The sequence below is a fragment of the Myotis nattereri genome (assembly GCF_964212035.1).
Source record: "Myotis nattereri genome assembly, chromosome: 16".
Lineage (NCBI taxonomy): Eukaryota > Metazoa > Chordata > Mammalia > Chiroptera > Vespertilionidae > Myotis > Myotis nattereri.
In genome coordinates, this window is record NC_138091.1 from 39,371,622 (window position 1) to 39,386,349 (window position 14,728).

General features: G+C 51.1%; 1 protein-coding gene across 1 annotated transcript in view; it reads right to left on the minus strand.

Annotated features, from left to right (window-relative positions):
- Positions 1 to 14,728, minus strand: part of PRKCA (protein kinase C alpha) — a 282,419-nt gene that overhangs the window by 42,836 nt on the left and 224,855 nt on the right. Inside the window, exons 6-8 of the mRNA XM_081109906.1 lie at positions 13,716 to 13,872; positions 12,609 to 12,743; positions 12,284 to 12,380 (exon numbers count right to left, since the gene is read on the minus strand). Of these exons, the coding sequence (XP_080966032.1) occupies positions 12,284 to 12,380; positions 12,609 to 12,743; positions 13,716 to 13,872 (389 nt within the window). The remainder of the gene's footprint in view (positions 1 to 12,283; positions 12,381 to 12,608; positions 12,744 to 13,715; positions 13,873 to 14,728) is intronic.

Below are 14,728 nucleotides of genomic sequence, written 5' to 3' on the forward strand. Positions count from 1 at the left end.
CTGTTATATATATTCCCCTTTCTCCCCCCACCGGGAGGCACGCAGGGTCCTCATCTGCGCTTGCACGGATGTGGTGCCGGCGCCCAGCAGAGCGCCTGGGGCAGGGCCCTCAAACACTTTTAGAGCCAGTGGGTGAAGGGACACAGCGGAAGGCAGTCCCTTTTCACAGAAAGCGTTTTGAAAGGAAGAATGGTTGCCCTTATGTAATCTCTACCACGACGCTGCTTTTTGTTATACGTAATAGATGCTCATTTTAGAAAACCTAACAGGCACGGATGAGGAAAAAGAGAAGGCAGTTTTAAATAGCCATCATTTTATCACCCAGAGATCATCATCGTTACCATGTTGGTGGATATTCTTCTCCTCATTCTCGTTTTCATGTTTCCTTCTCTGACACATATAGGATAGTTATGCTGTGTGTGGCCCCTTTTCCCCTTCAGGCGACGTGGGCTTTTTCTGTATGAGCACTCTCGTGACTGCACGTGCCCCGCTGTGGGCTCCCTGCGGCTGCCTGAGCCAGTCCCCGCCTGTTGGACAGCTCGCTTGTCCCCCGTTTTCCTGTTTTCGCTCACTGTTGCCGATGAACATGGTCACCCTTGCCTCCCTGCACACCCCTGGTCTCCCCAGGACAGATTCCTGACGTGGAAACTCCGGGGCGAGAGGGGTCGGTGGTGCAAAGACTGGTGGACGAGTCCAGATCTCTTCTCCTGACCCTGCAGAGTCAAAGGGGGAAACCCCAAGGGTCGGCCTCACTCCTGAAGGCGGGACCTTGGTTTCTTTTGGGTCTCGTATCTAATCTCATGACTGGAAGTTCTAACAGGACTTCTCTTTCAGGTTGGGCGATCCAATCCACAGCTCTGACCTGGAGGCACGGGGCCCAGGGACAACGGTGGCAACACCTGTGTTCCCTCCTGGAGTGGGGTTCACAGGTGACCAGCACTTCATAGGGTGCATCCCTCATTCTCCCGCTGGCACCTGCCGGGGGAGGGGGGAGTTCCTCGGAACCAGACGGTCAGCGTAGGAGGGTCCTTGGGAAGGTCGGACCTGCCTTTGGTGCAGGGGGAGACACGGAGGCCTAGAGAACTAGCTCCACTGCCTGCCACTGCACAGGGGCGTGGCCGTGCGGGGGGGGGGGGGGGGGAGGAAGACCGGAGTGCGTGTCCTCTGTATCCGTCCTTGAAACAGGGCCGTGCATCTCCCTGCAGAGGACCGTGCCCCTGTGCGAAGAGCTGCTCCACCCGGGGTGTCGTCTTTAACCCACAGCACAGGGTGAGGGAGCTTTTAGTACCTGAGAGGAAGTTGGAGATAAGCTAAGCGAGGCCGCCCACTTTACAGAGGAGGAGACTGAGGCCACGGGGGCTCAGTGATGTGTCTAAACCCGTCCTCCTCCCTGGGCTCCTGGCTAGAAGGTAGGTAAATATGAAAGGACAGGTAAGAAATTTTGGGGGTTTTGCAAACCAAGCTCTGTCCCTGTTGTCCCACGCGAACGAATGAGTGAAGGAGCGTGTCTGTGTCCCAGTAAGACCTTAAATTACACAAACAGGCAGCAGCCAGAATTTGCCCGGCAGACTCCAATTTGCCTACCTCAGCCCTGGATCAGGCGGTTCTCCAGTGTAGTCATCCTCATTTGCAATTAGATTTAAGTAAAACTTCTGTATTTCATTGCTAACTTATCAGAACAGCCCCAATTAAGAACCTGAAATGCACTTGAATTAAATTACGACCCAGTCTGCTCATGAGACGCGGTTTGCTGATGAGCCCTGGAAAAAGCTGCCTGCCGGCCAGACAGCGCAGGGAGAGCAGCGCTTACTCCGTGGAGCAGGAACGGAAGGGAAACCACATTAAGCCATCTTCTTAATGAGAAAGAGTTTTATGGACACATCCATTTATGCCGTTGCCCTGTGGAAACAAATTCACAGGAAGCGGGAGGGCCTCTGTTGTCATGGCAACCGAGCCACCCTCTGAGGAGGAAGGTGGCACCTGTGACATGTTGGTGCTTTGCCCGCTGTGGAAATCAGGGTGCCTGGTTCTCTTGGACCGAGTATGATGCACCTCAACTATCCAGCTGTGTTGTTTCCACCAGCCATCTTTCTCCCGTCGCCGCAGAGCTGTCGGATGAACACGGACACACGCCCTAGGCTGGCGGAGTGCCATTAACAGGCGGAAGCAGTGCGACCTGTCTCACCTGCTACATGGGTCCGAGCAAGCTGCCACCCTTAGTTCTGCCCAGCTGCTAAGAGTCCAGACTTACATGAGGATACAGAGACCCAAAACACCCTATTTCTAAGTTTTCCATCTGCAAAAAGACGGCATTTTTTCCTACCAGGGAGCTGAGTGCACATTCGTCTGATGGCGCCTTAGAAAGGCCTGAGTGAGCACGTTACCGTCAGAGGATTCTTGGCACTTAGTAGGTTTGGGATCCTATGTCCTTTGCTCCCCGCGGGAACCGACACTGCGCCGGCTTGTGAACTGGCCGTGGTGGGATCAGAAGCCGCAGGAATGCATCACAGTCAACTAACTGCCTTCCTGCCAGCGCTGCTCAGAAGCGGGGAGTTCTCCACACGAAGGACAAAGGACGCAGGGTGGGTGTGAAATATGCCGGAATAGCCTGCGGGAGCCGACCAGACCTAGGGGAACCCTGATGGCTTGCCTTTTCAGCACCCCAGAACCACAGGACAATTGGGGGCCCGAGGTAATGCCACCTCCACATTCATCAAAGGTAAAGAGACGCGGGCACAAGTTCACCGCCATCCTGCGTGCAGGTTTCCATGGGACCTTTCACTTGCAAATCTTCACTGCCCTCTTGTGGCATTTGTTTGCTGAACAGATTGCATTTTGAGTGGGATCTTTCAGCAGAACTGTGCTTAAGGTGACCAGTCTGGCCTACAAGAGTCCAAGTTCCCATAAATGCTGCAAAACGGCACAAACCACGCAGAGCTTCCATCTGCCCAGCGATCCCTTCACAGAGACGGCTCAAACCTCTCACGAGACAGCTGGGCCTTTGCAGGAAGCCCACGGGTGTGGACTGATGCCACGGGTGTGTTTTAGGATCTCCAGGTGCTTTATTCCTAGAAAACAACCACCCCCCAACCAGACACATCTCTGTCTTCTGAATCTAACCGTGGCCGGGCCCAGGCTGTGCAGGTCACGGTACAAGAAGAGGGGAAGGGAGGCTCCGAGGTCTCCGGGGGCCCTGGAGGGGTCTGCGAGAGCCACGGGTTTATCTTTAAGGCAGAATCACAGAGCAATCTGAGAAGTAATGAGAAATGATGATAGTCATATGAGGACAGAATTCAATAAAAAAGCCACCACCGGGGAAATTCAATTGGAGCTAAATGACCACGGAATGGCATCTCCTGAATTAAAAAGAAAGAAAAAAAGAGCCATAACTGGCAATAAAGCCCAGGTCCCTGGGGACGGTTCCAGACACTTCTCTCTGCTTGTCTGCAGCCTTCAGGAGAGGTGGGCAGGACTGGGCACCTAGCCGAAGAGGTGCCCACAGAGAAAGGTGATCCTCATATGTCTGCTTAATCACTCAAAGTAAGTTTTTTATAAATGTCTCTAATTGATGGCCGCAAGCGTTCTGAAAGTGGGGCCATGGCAATTACATTTAGCATAATCAAAATTTACATAATTGTTGATTTCATCCCATCTTCACTGAGTGTTTTGAAGCCACACCAGTTTTTTAAAATGAGGAGCCTAATTATAGCTCAATGGGACACCTGCTTCCAGGCGGGTGGCAGCTGCAGGGCTCTGGGCTGTTTCGGGGCCCCTGTGGCAGTGGGGTGACGGGGGAAGCTGGCGGGGCGGGAGGGGGGTCAACTGCTGAAGTCACAGTCCATCAGATGTGGCTGGAACTCCGGTTGTGGTACGGTTGACTTGGCAGAGGCCTCAGTTTCCTCATCTGTAAAATGGACTGCAACTGCCTGCCTCCCCTGTGGGGAGCTTCTCCCCGCTACAGTGACGGGGGTGTAAGTGGAGCTCAGGAGCTGCTGCCAGGCTGGGCCATCAGAAGAGAGATTGCTCCGAGGAAGCAAAGGGACAGTAGGTAGGACCTCGCACAGATGAGACTGGGAGGGCGGTGCCCTCCTGCCCTGGCAAGAGGTCCTAGTGTTTGCTGTAAGGGTGGGTCTCCAGGGTGGCAGGGGATCATTGAGGAGGAGCTTTGGGGTGGGGGAGGGGTTGGGTGGAGGGGAGAGGACAGGATGTTCCCTGCCTTGGAAATGGATGGGGGAGGATGTCAACAGGCAGAGGAAAAGCTAATGAAATTTAAAATAATTTAATTACTGTGCCCCCACGAGCACCCACACACTGCTAGGGCCTGGGGGAACTGGGGCACAGAAGGCACACCTCTAATAGGACATGAGGCCATGCCCTGGCCTGTGTGCTCAGTTGGCTGGGTGTCATCGTGTGCACCGGAAGGTTGCTGGTTTAGTCCCGGTCAGGGCACAGTCCCAGGTTTCAGGCTGGATACCTGGTAGGGGGTGTGCAGGAGACAGCCAATCGATGTCTCTCTCTCTCTTTCTCTCAAAATCAATAAAGATGCTAAAAAAAAAAAAAAGAAATAAAACCATGGCTGCCTCTCCTCCACACTGCCCCCCTCCCCTCAAAGCCATCCGTTTTGTGCCAATCTGGCTGCCCACCCACATCATTGGCAAGAGTCAGGAAGACATTTCTTTTCAGACGGACACCAGAGAGAAATGGTCCCTGGGGACCAGCCGTGACTGAGTACTGAGCGGGATGAAGGGTGGGTGTCGAACCACAGGGAGCCGCGCCCCTTCTCCCTTCTCCCTTGCGCTGTTCACGTGCCTACACAGCTTCTCCCCCTCCAGGTGTGTTCCTTCTGCTTCTGGCCAGTCCGTGTGATGGAGTAATGGGGCATTTGGTTAATCAAGCAGCCGAGTCACCTGATCATTTTATACGTAGACGGCCATTATTCCATAAATGAGAATAAAACCAAACCCACTGACCATGAACACTATTTGTAACAAAATTAGTCTTTTCCTGATGATTTAGGAGGCTCTGCAGTATCTCAAAGTACCCGAGATGATGGTGAAACAGAAACTGCTCAGGCAGCTGGAGGACCAAACGCCAGGTAATCAGGTTTTGCTTTTCAGATTTACCTCTTTTTACCTTTCAGCTCCTGTCTACAGTAACCCATCCTAACGAGATGACGTCGCTTCCTCAGGGGCCAATGAGAGACAAGTAAATTGAAGGCATCCTAACAGAATTCCCTACGATCGGTCGTGGAATTAATATCTTACAAGTTCATTTTCTGGGAGAAAACTCGGAGAGAGAAGCTGATTTTCTGAACCCAAATTCCACAGCCTGAAAGGGCCACAACCTCCCTGAGCCTGGACAGAGCGAAGATCAGAGACAAACCAATGACGCGTTGTACGCGGGAGGCTCTGACTGCTCAGACAGGACTCGGGTCACACTGTGGATCTCACATCCCTTGGAACAGATGCAGATAGATCAGTGGTTCTCAACCTGCTGGCCTTTTAAATACAGTTCCTCATGTTGTGACCCAACCATACAATTATTTTCATTGCTACTTCATAACTGTAATGTTGCTACTGTTATGAATCGTAATGTAAATATCTGATATGCAGGATGGTCTTAGGCGACCCCTGTGAAAGGGTTGTTTGACCCCCTAAGGGGTCGTGACCCATAGGTTGAGAACTGCTGGGATAGATGGTCTTCCATTACGTCATGTAATTGTGCTCCTTTAAATCCATAATCACACATCTATTTATAATTTTTCTCAAAATAGGCCGTTTTATTCCAACCCCAAAGCTCTATTTTAGGCGAGATCTTAATCCATGTCGAGATTAAAGGGAACCAACAATAGCAATGAAAACATCCTTGTTGGCATCTTGCTGTTGGAAAGAACCTTAAGGGAAATGCCATCTGGCATTGCTCCGGCCCCTTTCTGACAGAAATGCCCTATCTTCTTGAATACCTCCAGGTACAGAGGACCCTGGACTGGCTGAGATGCCCTGAGAGATGCTCGGCATGGCTTGGGCCTCACTTTGGGAGCCGGCGGTCTGAGTCCTCTGAGGCCTCTGTGGTCTGAGTCCTTGTGAATGCCACGCCCACCCGGCCAGGCATACTCTTTCTGCAGCCAGGCTTCACCGGTGTCTGGGGAGCTGGGGATACTAGGACCTGGACAAAGAAACTTGTCTTATTTCAGTTTAAGGTTTTGCTTCCAAGGAAGAACAGAAGTACAGAGATTACAATCTCTCTCTCTTGCTCTGGCTGGTGTGGCTCAGTTGGGGGAGGGGCGTTGTCCTGTGCATGGAAAGGTCAATGGTTAGATTCTTGGTCAGGACACATGCTCAGGTTGCAGGCTGGGTCCCCAGTAGGGGGCGTGCAGGAGGCAGCCATCAATGTTTCACTCTCACATCAATGTTTCTCTCTCAAAATCAATAAAAAAATCTTAAAAAAAAAGAAGTGGATGCCATTTATTACCAAAACATAAAAATCTTTCAACTGATGTGCATTTTATAGATCCCCCCTCCCTGCCCTTAACACCACACAGTTTAGAAAGTAAATAAACTATGAGGGATTACAAAAAAAAAAAAAAAAGGCAGAATCCATAGATTTTCTGTTTGGTGTTCAAAAGGTCATTGGCAAGTACTCAGTTTCCATAGTAACAGTAACAGTAGGCCTGATCAAATCAACAAATACCTACAATTTATCTGAAGGTCTCCAATGAGCTGATTAGATAAAGTCTTCAAAGCCAATGGAGGCTGTTGGAAAATCCAGTTTCCATAATGGTAAACAGAAAGGTGCTTGCTGGCTCTTTCCACACATAACCTAGCGACAGAGTGTCCTCTATGTTAATTTAAGTGTTTCAACTAGAATAGGAATGGGATCCTATTCGCTTGTTCATCAGCAACAGGGTCCGTCTCAAAATGTGTCCGTGGAATAAATAAAGGAGATACATATGTGACCGCAGACAACCTGCAGAGGCCATCTACTGGGAGGGTGGCCTTCCACCGAGTCTGGACGTCTCTCCCCACCCGCAGAGCAGCTCATGCTTACGGGCCATGAGCATCCATTGTATTCTGGCCTCTCTGGGTTTAGACCCCACGCGGTTCTGAATGGTCCCAATGGCGACAGTTACAATAAAAACAGGAAAAGGCTCTGTGTGCTTTTAGCTTATTTTGTTCCATTTTTTAAAAAATTGATCTAAAACAAAAGAGCCTGGCCCCTGGCAGGAGGGAGGGTGTGCCTCACTGAAGAAAGCTGCTGACCTCCAGTGACTGTCAGCAACATGTGCAGCAGGCAAGCGCGCCCTCCCCCACCCCACACCCTCCACCGCGGGAAATGAGTTCAAGTCCATTTGCAGCGAGAGAGGCATCGGCAGACAAATCAGAAGCAGACGTCGGGATGCTGGAGTAAAACAAGGGATTTCAGGTTTCATTGTGTTAAACACTGAGATAGGAAAAGTGCGGGCACTCCTGGGCTGAGCCTCAGGTGCTGTGGGCCTGAGGGCGCCAGGTAGGGCCATCAGCCCTTCTGCTCCATTTCTCTGCGGGAAGCAGGATGGGGGAAGGTCTGGGAGCCTGAGGAGGAAGGCTCTGTACCAGAGGAGAGGCGGGCAGAGGAGGGAACAGGACCTGGGGAGGGAGAGGCTGGGCTCCAAGGGAAGGGCCAACAAGTGGTCCTGGCACTCGCCTCGCCTTTCTCCTCCCCCAGGCCTCCTCCCATTTTCCTGATTCTAGGACAACCCCACGTCTGGAGGTAGATGTGGTCTAAATGGCCCGGGGGAAGGCTCACTGGCTGATAAACACGACAGGGACATGCTCACGCTCGCCGACAACGTGGACGCGGACACTAAGATTCTCTGGAGACGTTGGGAACAAGGAAAAGGCGTGGCCAGATGATACCTTTCCTTCCACCTGGAAGTGGAATGTCGCACACCACCCGCTAGGCATAGCTCCAGAGGCAAATGAACGGTCCAGATCCCAGATTTTGTACAAGAGCAACGTGGAAACAACAGAGATACTGAGCTTTCCCGTGAACACAATCAGCAACCAAGTAACGGTGCCGTTTCTGTGGTTAACCTATGGCTGCCGCTACCCTGACGCTGTGCCCTTTCTCCGTGTGGTTTACGTCCAACGCCTGTCAGATGTGCTCACTTTTGAGTCTCTACTGAGGACCCCAAAGCCAGTGCGGACGACTCCTCGGTGGGAGGCTATCTACTCCCTGACAACCGCCGAAACCCTGTTCTGTCCAGAGTAGCTGACCCATTGCCAGATACACAACGTTCCCGATTCACAAACACATCATGTTCCAGAAACCCATCTAAATTTACATGGGGATCTATTTTCCCACAGAAACAATGTTATAAATGGTGGTAATGTTCTAATAGGCCTCTATTTCATAAAATGGCTCGACTTCAGGACAGAGAGCATGCCCATTTCTTAGAGCATACTTTCAAAATAAAAAAAAATATTTTTAGGGAAGCGTCAGAATTAAAAAAAGACACACACACACACACACACACACACACAACCCCACCCTCTTTAACCCAGTTTCTGCAGTGAAACATTTTGATAATGATAAGAGCTAACGATTGTATATAAGTTTGCTTTGAGGACTTTTCTATTGATTAATTTAATCTTTTTAAAACACTATGACTGCCCTGGCCGGTGGGCTAAGTGGTTAGAGCGTTGGCCAGTGCACCAAAGTTCTTGGGTTCGATTCCTGGTCAAGGGCACATACCTGAGTTGCAGGTTTGACCTCTGGCCCTAGTTGGGGTGTGTGAGGGAGGCAACCAACGGATGTGAGATGTGTCTCCCTCACACAGATGTTTCTTTTTTCTTCTCTTTCTCCTCCCTCCCTCCTCTTCCACTCTCTCTAAAAATCAATGGGAAAAATATCCTCCAGTGAGGATTAACAACAACAAAAAAATCACAAACCAAAAAAACACAAACCCACACGACTATTAAGACAGTGCTGCTCACTAGTCCCATTTACAGTGAAGCCACGTGCAGCGAGGTCAGATGGTTAACAAAGAACAGGAGCCAGGGCTGAGCCAGGGGCTGGTAAACTGGCCCACTGGCCACTCTGGTTTGCCGCCTGCTTTTGTAAATAAAGTTTTATTGGCACCCGGCCTCATCCGTTTGCTTACATGTTGTCTGTGGCTGCTTTTGTGCTACAAAGGCAGAGCTGGGAGCTGCCAAAGAGACCCCCTACCTCATAAGTACTTACTTTGAACCTTAGGCCTGCAAAGCCTAAACTATTTATTACGTGACTTTTTACAGAGGTTTGCTGAGCAAGGGCTACACCATCCTGCGAAGGCTGACCCTCTCCGACTCTCGCACACACCTCCCTGCAGGCAGTGGAGGCCTGGGACTAGAGGAAGCCCAGGCACCTTATGTCCTCGCCAGCGACGGGCGGGCTGGAGGACTGCTGACTGGCACAGGGGGCCTCACGCTCATGCCTCAATCAGCTTCCTGCCTCATTTCCAAAACGATTTGAAGCAGGGCCCACAAGAACCCGGTAGACAGAGGGACTGCTGGCTTCCATTCATTGCTGGAACATTATTGAACAAAGAACAGATATGTACTTTACGCTTTTGACTCAGGGACCTCTTGTGCTTCATTTGAAGACGACCATGGAACAGGTTAAGGCCCACTGACGCACTGCCTGGGAGACAGCGGTCAAGGTCCTGGTCAGTTTTGCCTTCCGGGCGGATGAATGGCTCCCAGGGGATGATGCCTTACAGGGTAAGGTCATTTTCAGGCATCCCGGGAATTTCCCTGGCTCCTAAGAGCTTCACTCACTGATCATGCTGTTGGCCAGGATTTTTAAAATCAACAACAAATTTGAAATTTTTTCCATGTTCTTATCAGATGAATACAAGCACAGTGGCAGAGTTATGATTGCTGGGTGTTTTATTATTATTCTTTCTTTCACCAGACTGAATGACTTCAGATTTCTGGGGAAGGATTTGAAAACCACATTTCGGGAACTCTTTCTAGAAAAGAATAAGCATGGCCCAGAGTAGTGATTTCCAGCTGGTGTGCCACAAAAAAGAATTTTTAAACATGTACTACCTGGCCATGTAGTTGGGGGCCCGGACCTCTTTCCCTTTAGATTGTCAAATAAAAAAAATGACAACAGCCAATACAATAGCTGTCCAATGTGAATGAATCCAAGTTATGCCTATTTTTTTTTGGTCAGATCAGCAAAAGATAGAATATATTTTTTGATGTGCCGCACACAGGTTGACATGGACAGGTTGAAAATCGCCGCCCTCGAGGAGGGATGCTGTTCAATGAGTGAGTCCTGCCCCTAGAAGGACCAGCTGCCAGGTGGTGTTTCATTGATCTGACTCACCACTGACTTTTAAATGAAAACACATTGCACTCAGCTGAATGAAACTGTTACCAGAGGCTGGGAAAGTGTCTATAAAAGAGTGGGTGGGGTGTGGGCAGACGGGTATGATGGAAAGCAAGTCTGTAATGCAGGTCCAGGGAGAGAAAGGAGCAGAGAGGGGAGGCTGGAGACAGGGAAGCGATCCAACTGTGACTGAGGCCTGAGCGGGAGGGCATGGGGTAAAGCCAGTCCCCCAAAGTGCATCCTGAGGCCTAATGGCACCCCATTTGGGAGGGCTGGCTGTCCCCCATCTTCTCAACAGTCTGGTCCTGGGGAAATGTCACAACGATCACGTTTACAAACCCCCACAAAAAGCCACTGTCTGAGCAAACCCAGGCCTGGAGTCCGACCTGGACATTCCCTGTAAATGCAGGACGGCAGGTGTCGTAACATCCTCGGCGACTTTTGACACCATCACTCGGGGCTTCCTGCCCAGTCTCTTGCAGCGTGTTTTACAAACGCTCTAAGCAAACACACTAACAGAATCCCAGCAGATTCTAGGAAGCACACGCTGAAAGTCCATCAAAGGGAAAGCTGGGATGCGAGTTCGCACAGGCGCCCCACGCATGCCGCTCCGCGGACATAACCTTTCCCGTCTGGTGGGACTCGCCCGCGGCCGGTGCTCCACCGCAAAGGGCACGGCTCTCCCGGGAGGGAGGGCAGCCACCGGCAGGACGCGCACACACGGCCGCTAACCAGCCTCTGGGGAGAATCGAAACGCTGCACTCTTGGCCGCAAGCCCTCTGGTCTGTGTTTCTTTTTTTGAGTTTGGAACTCTGACCTTTATAAAAAGCTGGACTCGCTGCCCAGAAAAACAGGAAGGCCACTCACTAGGAAGCCCTGGAATGGAGCACTGAAAGTGGGTAAACGTTTCTCCTCCAGCAAAGCGACGTCTCAGCCATCAACGCGGTGCCCCCCTCGTGATGCCCGACACCGTTCCCCTCCGTGGCCCCCGCCACTGTGATCGCTAATGACCGCTCCACGGCGGGACAGCCAGTGAGGCTGTGTCATCTCTCAGACGGGCCGTGTGGCATTGGGAATGGGGCTCCTGTCCTCAGCTTGGGGTGGAGGAGGCAGTAGATAATCCAACAAGTGAAGAAAAAAGCAAATAGGAAAAGGGCTGTGCCTGGCAAAGTTGCTTGAAGCTACCCCTACCCTAACGTTCATCCCTGTGTACCTCTGCTAGAAAACACTAGAAGGCAAACACAGATACCCAATGGGGAGCAGAGAGAGCTGGTGGCCTTCCCCACAGATCTAGAGCCAACATGAAGATGCTGGCGAACCAATCGCCCCCAAACACACTCCCAAGTGAAGGCCACAGTGACCCCTGCCATCTGGAGGCACACAGCCCTTCCTCCTCACGGGAGCCCTGCCCGGCTCCCCAAGATGCGCGAACCAGTTTCTTATGCAGAGATCAGCCGCGTCCTCTTCCCAGGACGTTTGGTCTCCATTCTCTAGATCAATGGTTCTCAATCTTCCTAATGCCGCGACCTTTTAATACAGTTCCTCATGTTGTGGTGACCCCCAACCATAAAATAATTTTTGTTGCTACTTCATAACTGTAATTTTGCTTCTGTTATGAATTGTAATGTAAATATCTGATATGCAGGATATATTTAGGCGACCCCTGTGAAAGGGTCGTTTGACCCCCAAAAGGGTCGCGACCCACAGGTTGAGAACCGCTGCTCTAGATGCTAAGAGACACAGAATGCCAACTGCTTGCAAAGGAAACACGGATCAGGGAATATTCCTGGTTTCAAATGAAGAGAAAGAGCAGCATTTAAGCTGCTCTTTGCCTTTCTGCTGTGGGATGTGACCACACCAGCCTGGCCCTGCCTGAAGCGAAGCTTTCTCAAGGAAAGGGGCCCTGGGGGTGTGTGGGTGTCCTCACCTCGAACTTCTGCCTGAGCTCCGCGTTCCCCTCTTCGTCCCCTTCTGGAATGGGCACGTTGTAGTACTCCCCTTCTTCTTGGTTCAGCAGCTTGTACCTTTCAGAGAGAGGAGGGAGAAGAGTCAGGTCCCGGGCTCAGCAACCCCTCTCCCTCACCTCGCGCCTGGCTGCTGCTGCAGGCACCCCACGGGGAGGACAGCCAGGCAACCACACAGCCCCGTCCTTTCAGACGGGAACCCGCTGGTTTCCAGATCTCTAAGTGCTCTGAGGTTCTGAGGCGACCAGCCCTGGGTGGACACAGACATCATCACCTGGGCTTCCTTACCATCCACTGGCCGGCATCTTCATCAGCTCCGAAACGCCGAAGGAAAGCGACCCCATGAAGTCATTCCTTGTCGTCCGGTCCCAGTCCCAGATTTCTATGGACAGCCGCCGGTCTTTATCTGAAGGTTTCAATTTGCTACAAATGAATAGACACACACACACGATTATCTTGATTGTGGTTTCCTGGGAGATACCCCATGCTCATGATCTGAGCTTGAGATTAATGCAAGCATTAATCTCAATATTCAATTCTCTTCCTGTGACTCCCCACTGCCAACAAAGAACCAGCCTTCTGGCAAAACCAATGCTCTAAACTAGGGGTTAGCACAGGACAAATCCGGCCCACGGCTTGTTTTTGTAAATAAAGTTTTATTGGAATACAACCATAACCGTTTGTTTACATATGGTCTATGGATGCTTTGACTCTAGAACAGAAAAACTATGTACCTGTAACAGAGACTGTATGCCTGTAAAGTCTAAATTATTTACCATCCAGCCCTTTACAGAGCACAGCTTGCCGGCCTCTATTCTATACGATTGAGAGCTATCTTCATGGCTGACCCCAGGTGAATGGCTCCCTATGCTCTAGTCTACAAAGAGGACCGCTTGTCTGTGCCTTGTCATCCCTGACTTATTTATACCCCCTTTCCTCTACCTTCTCTATCTCTGACCCACTTTAAATGCTACCTCCTCCAAGAAGTCTTCCCTGCTTAAAGGTCAGGATGACCTTCCCATTTCAGTGGCAATGGTGTCGTCGATGTTACTCATTTATTTCATGCTTTAAAAGTTATTATTCAAATTCTTATATCATACCTTGATCCTTATGCTTTTATATCAACTGTCATGTAAGAGACTTTTTGTACAGAGTAGAGATTGATGATAATTCGGGGTTGGCATCATGAAACTCTTGGTAAACCAAGTTACTGACCATCAGACATGAGTGACCTGGTCCCCCCCACCTCCCAGCAGCAGCCTGCGAAGCCTTCGGATTGAAGCCATGTTGAGTGACATCTATAACAAGCCCCCCTACAGGATCTCCAGCCACAAGGCGAGCGGGTTTGTGGTGAGTAGGGAGGGCACTCGGTCAAGGAGAAAAGACAAAACTTACAACGTGAAGGACTCGTTCCACTGGGGGTTTAGTGTGGAGCGGATGGTTTTGGTTTTTTGTTTGCTTTCATTCTTGGGATCAGGAATGAGCTTGAGCTTCACGTACGGGTCTGAAAGTCCATTTGGATCCATGGGGATTAGATTTTTCGCATCTTGTACTGTGAAGGGAGAAGGAAGAAAGATGAAATGAGAGAGAGAGAGAGAGAGAGAGAGAGAGAGAGAGAGAGAGAGAGAGAAAACCGACCCCCACCCAGCAGGGAGTGGACAGGACAGCACGCGCTTGGCGGCTTGGTGGCCCTGCTTTCCAATCCTGCCTCCTTCACCAGGGAACCCCGCAGAGAAACTCACCCTCACCAGCCTCTCTCCTCAGCTAGGGAAATGGACGGGGCATGTTTCCAGTGGCTTAGCGTTGTTGGGAGAATTAAATGAAATGGGGTGCTATGTGCTTCACACAGTTGGTGGTTTGGGAAACGAAGGAGGGAAAAGAGATTCACGCTGTGAGTGCCCACTCTGCCCAGCCGACGAGGGGGGTGGTCTCCAGGGGACCTGGCTGCCTCTGGCTGCCTGAGAACCGCCCCTCCCCGCCCCCCGCCAACCCCCCGGAACTCTGGCAGACAGCTTCTAATGCAATGCAGGAGCACCAGCCTCCTGCAACAGCAGCCCAAGGATCACAGAAGGTTAAACACTGGAGCATAAAAGAAAGCTCCCGGACAAGGCCTGGGGATGAGCCATAGGTCCCTCCCTGCAACTAAGCCCTGGGATGAATCAGAGCTTTTAAAAAGCAGGAAAAGCCCGCATGCCGAGCGAGCGCTGAGCTGCATTCCAGACGGTCTCATAGGAACCGTCGAGGCTGCCAACAGCTCTTGTCCTCCTGGAACAACTGTGGGTACGGCCGTGACACAGTCACTTCAGGCCCATCTCTCCTGAATGGTGATGAGTTAAAATACCAACAGCATTGAAAGCTGTGGGCTTCCTATGGAGACGTTATCCTTCAAGCTGAACGTTTAAAGAGGT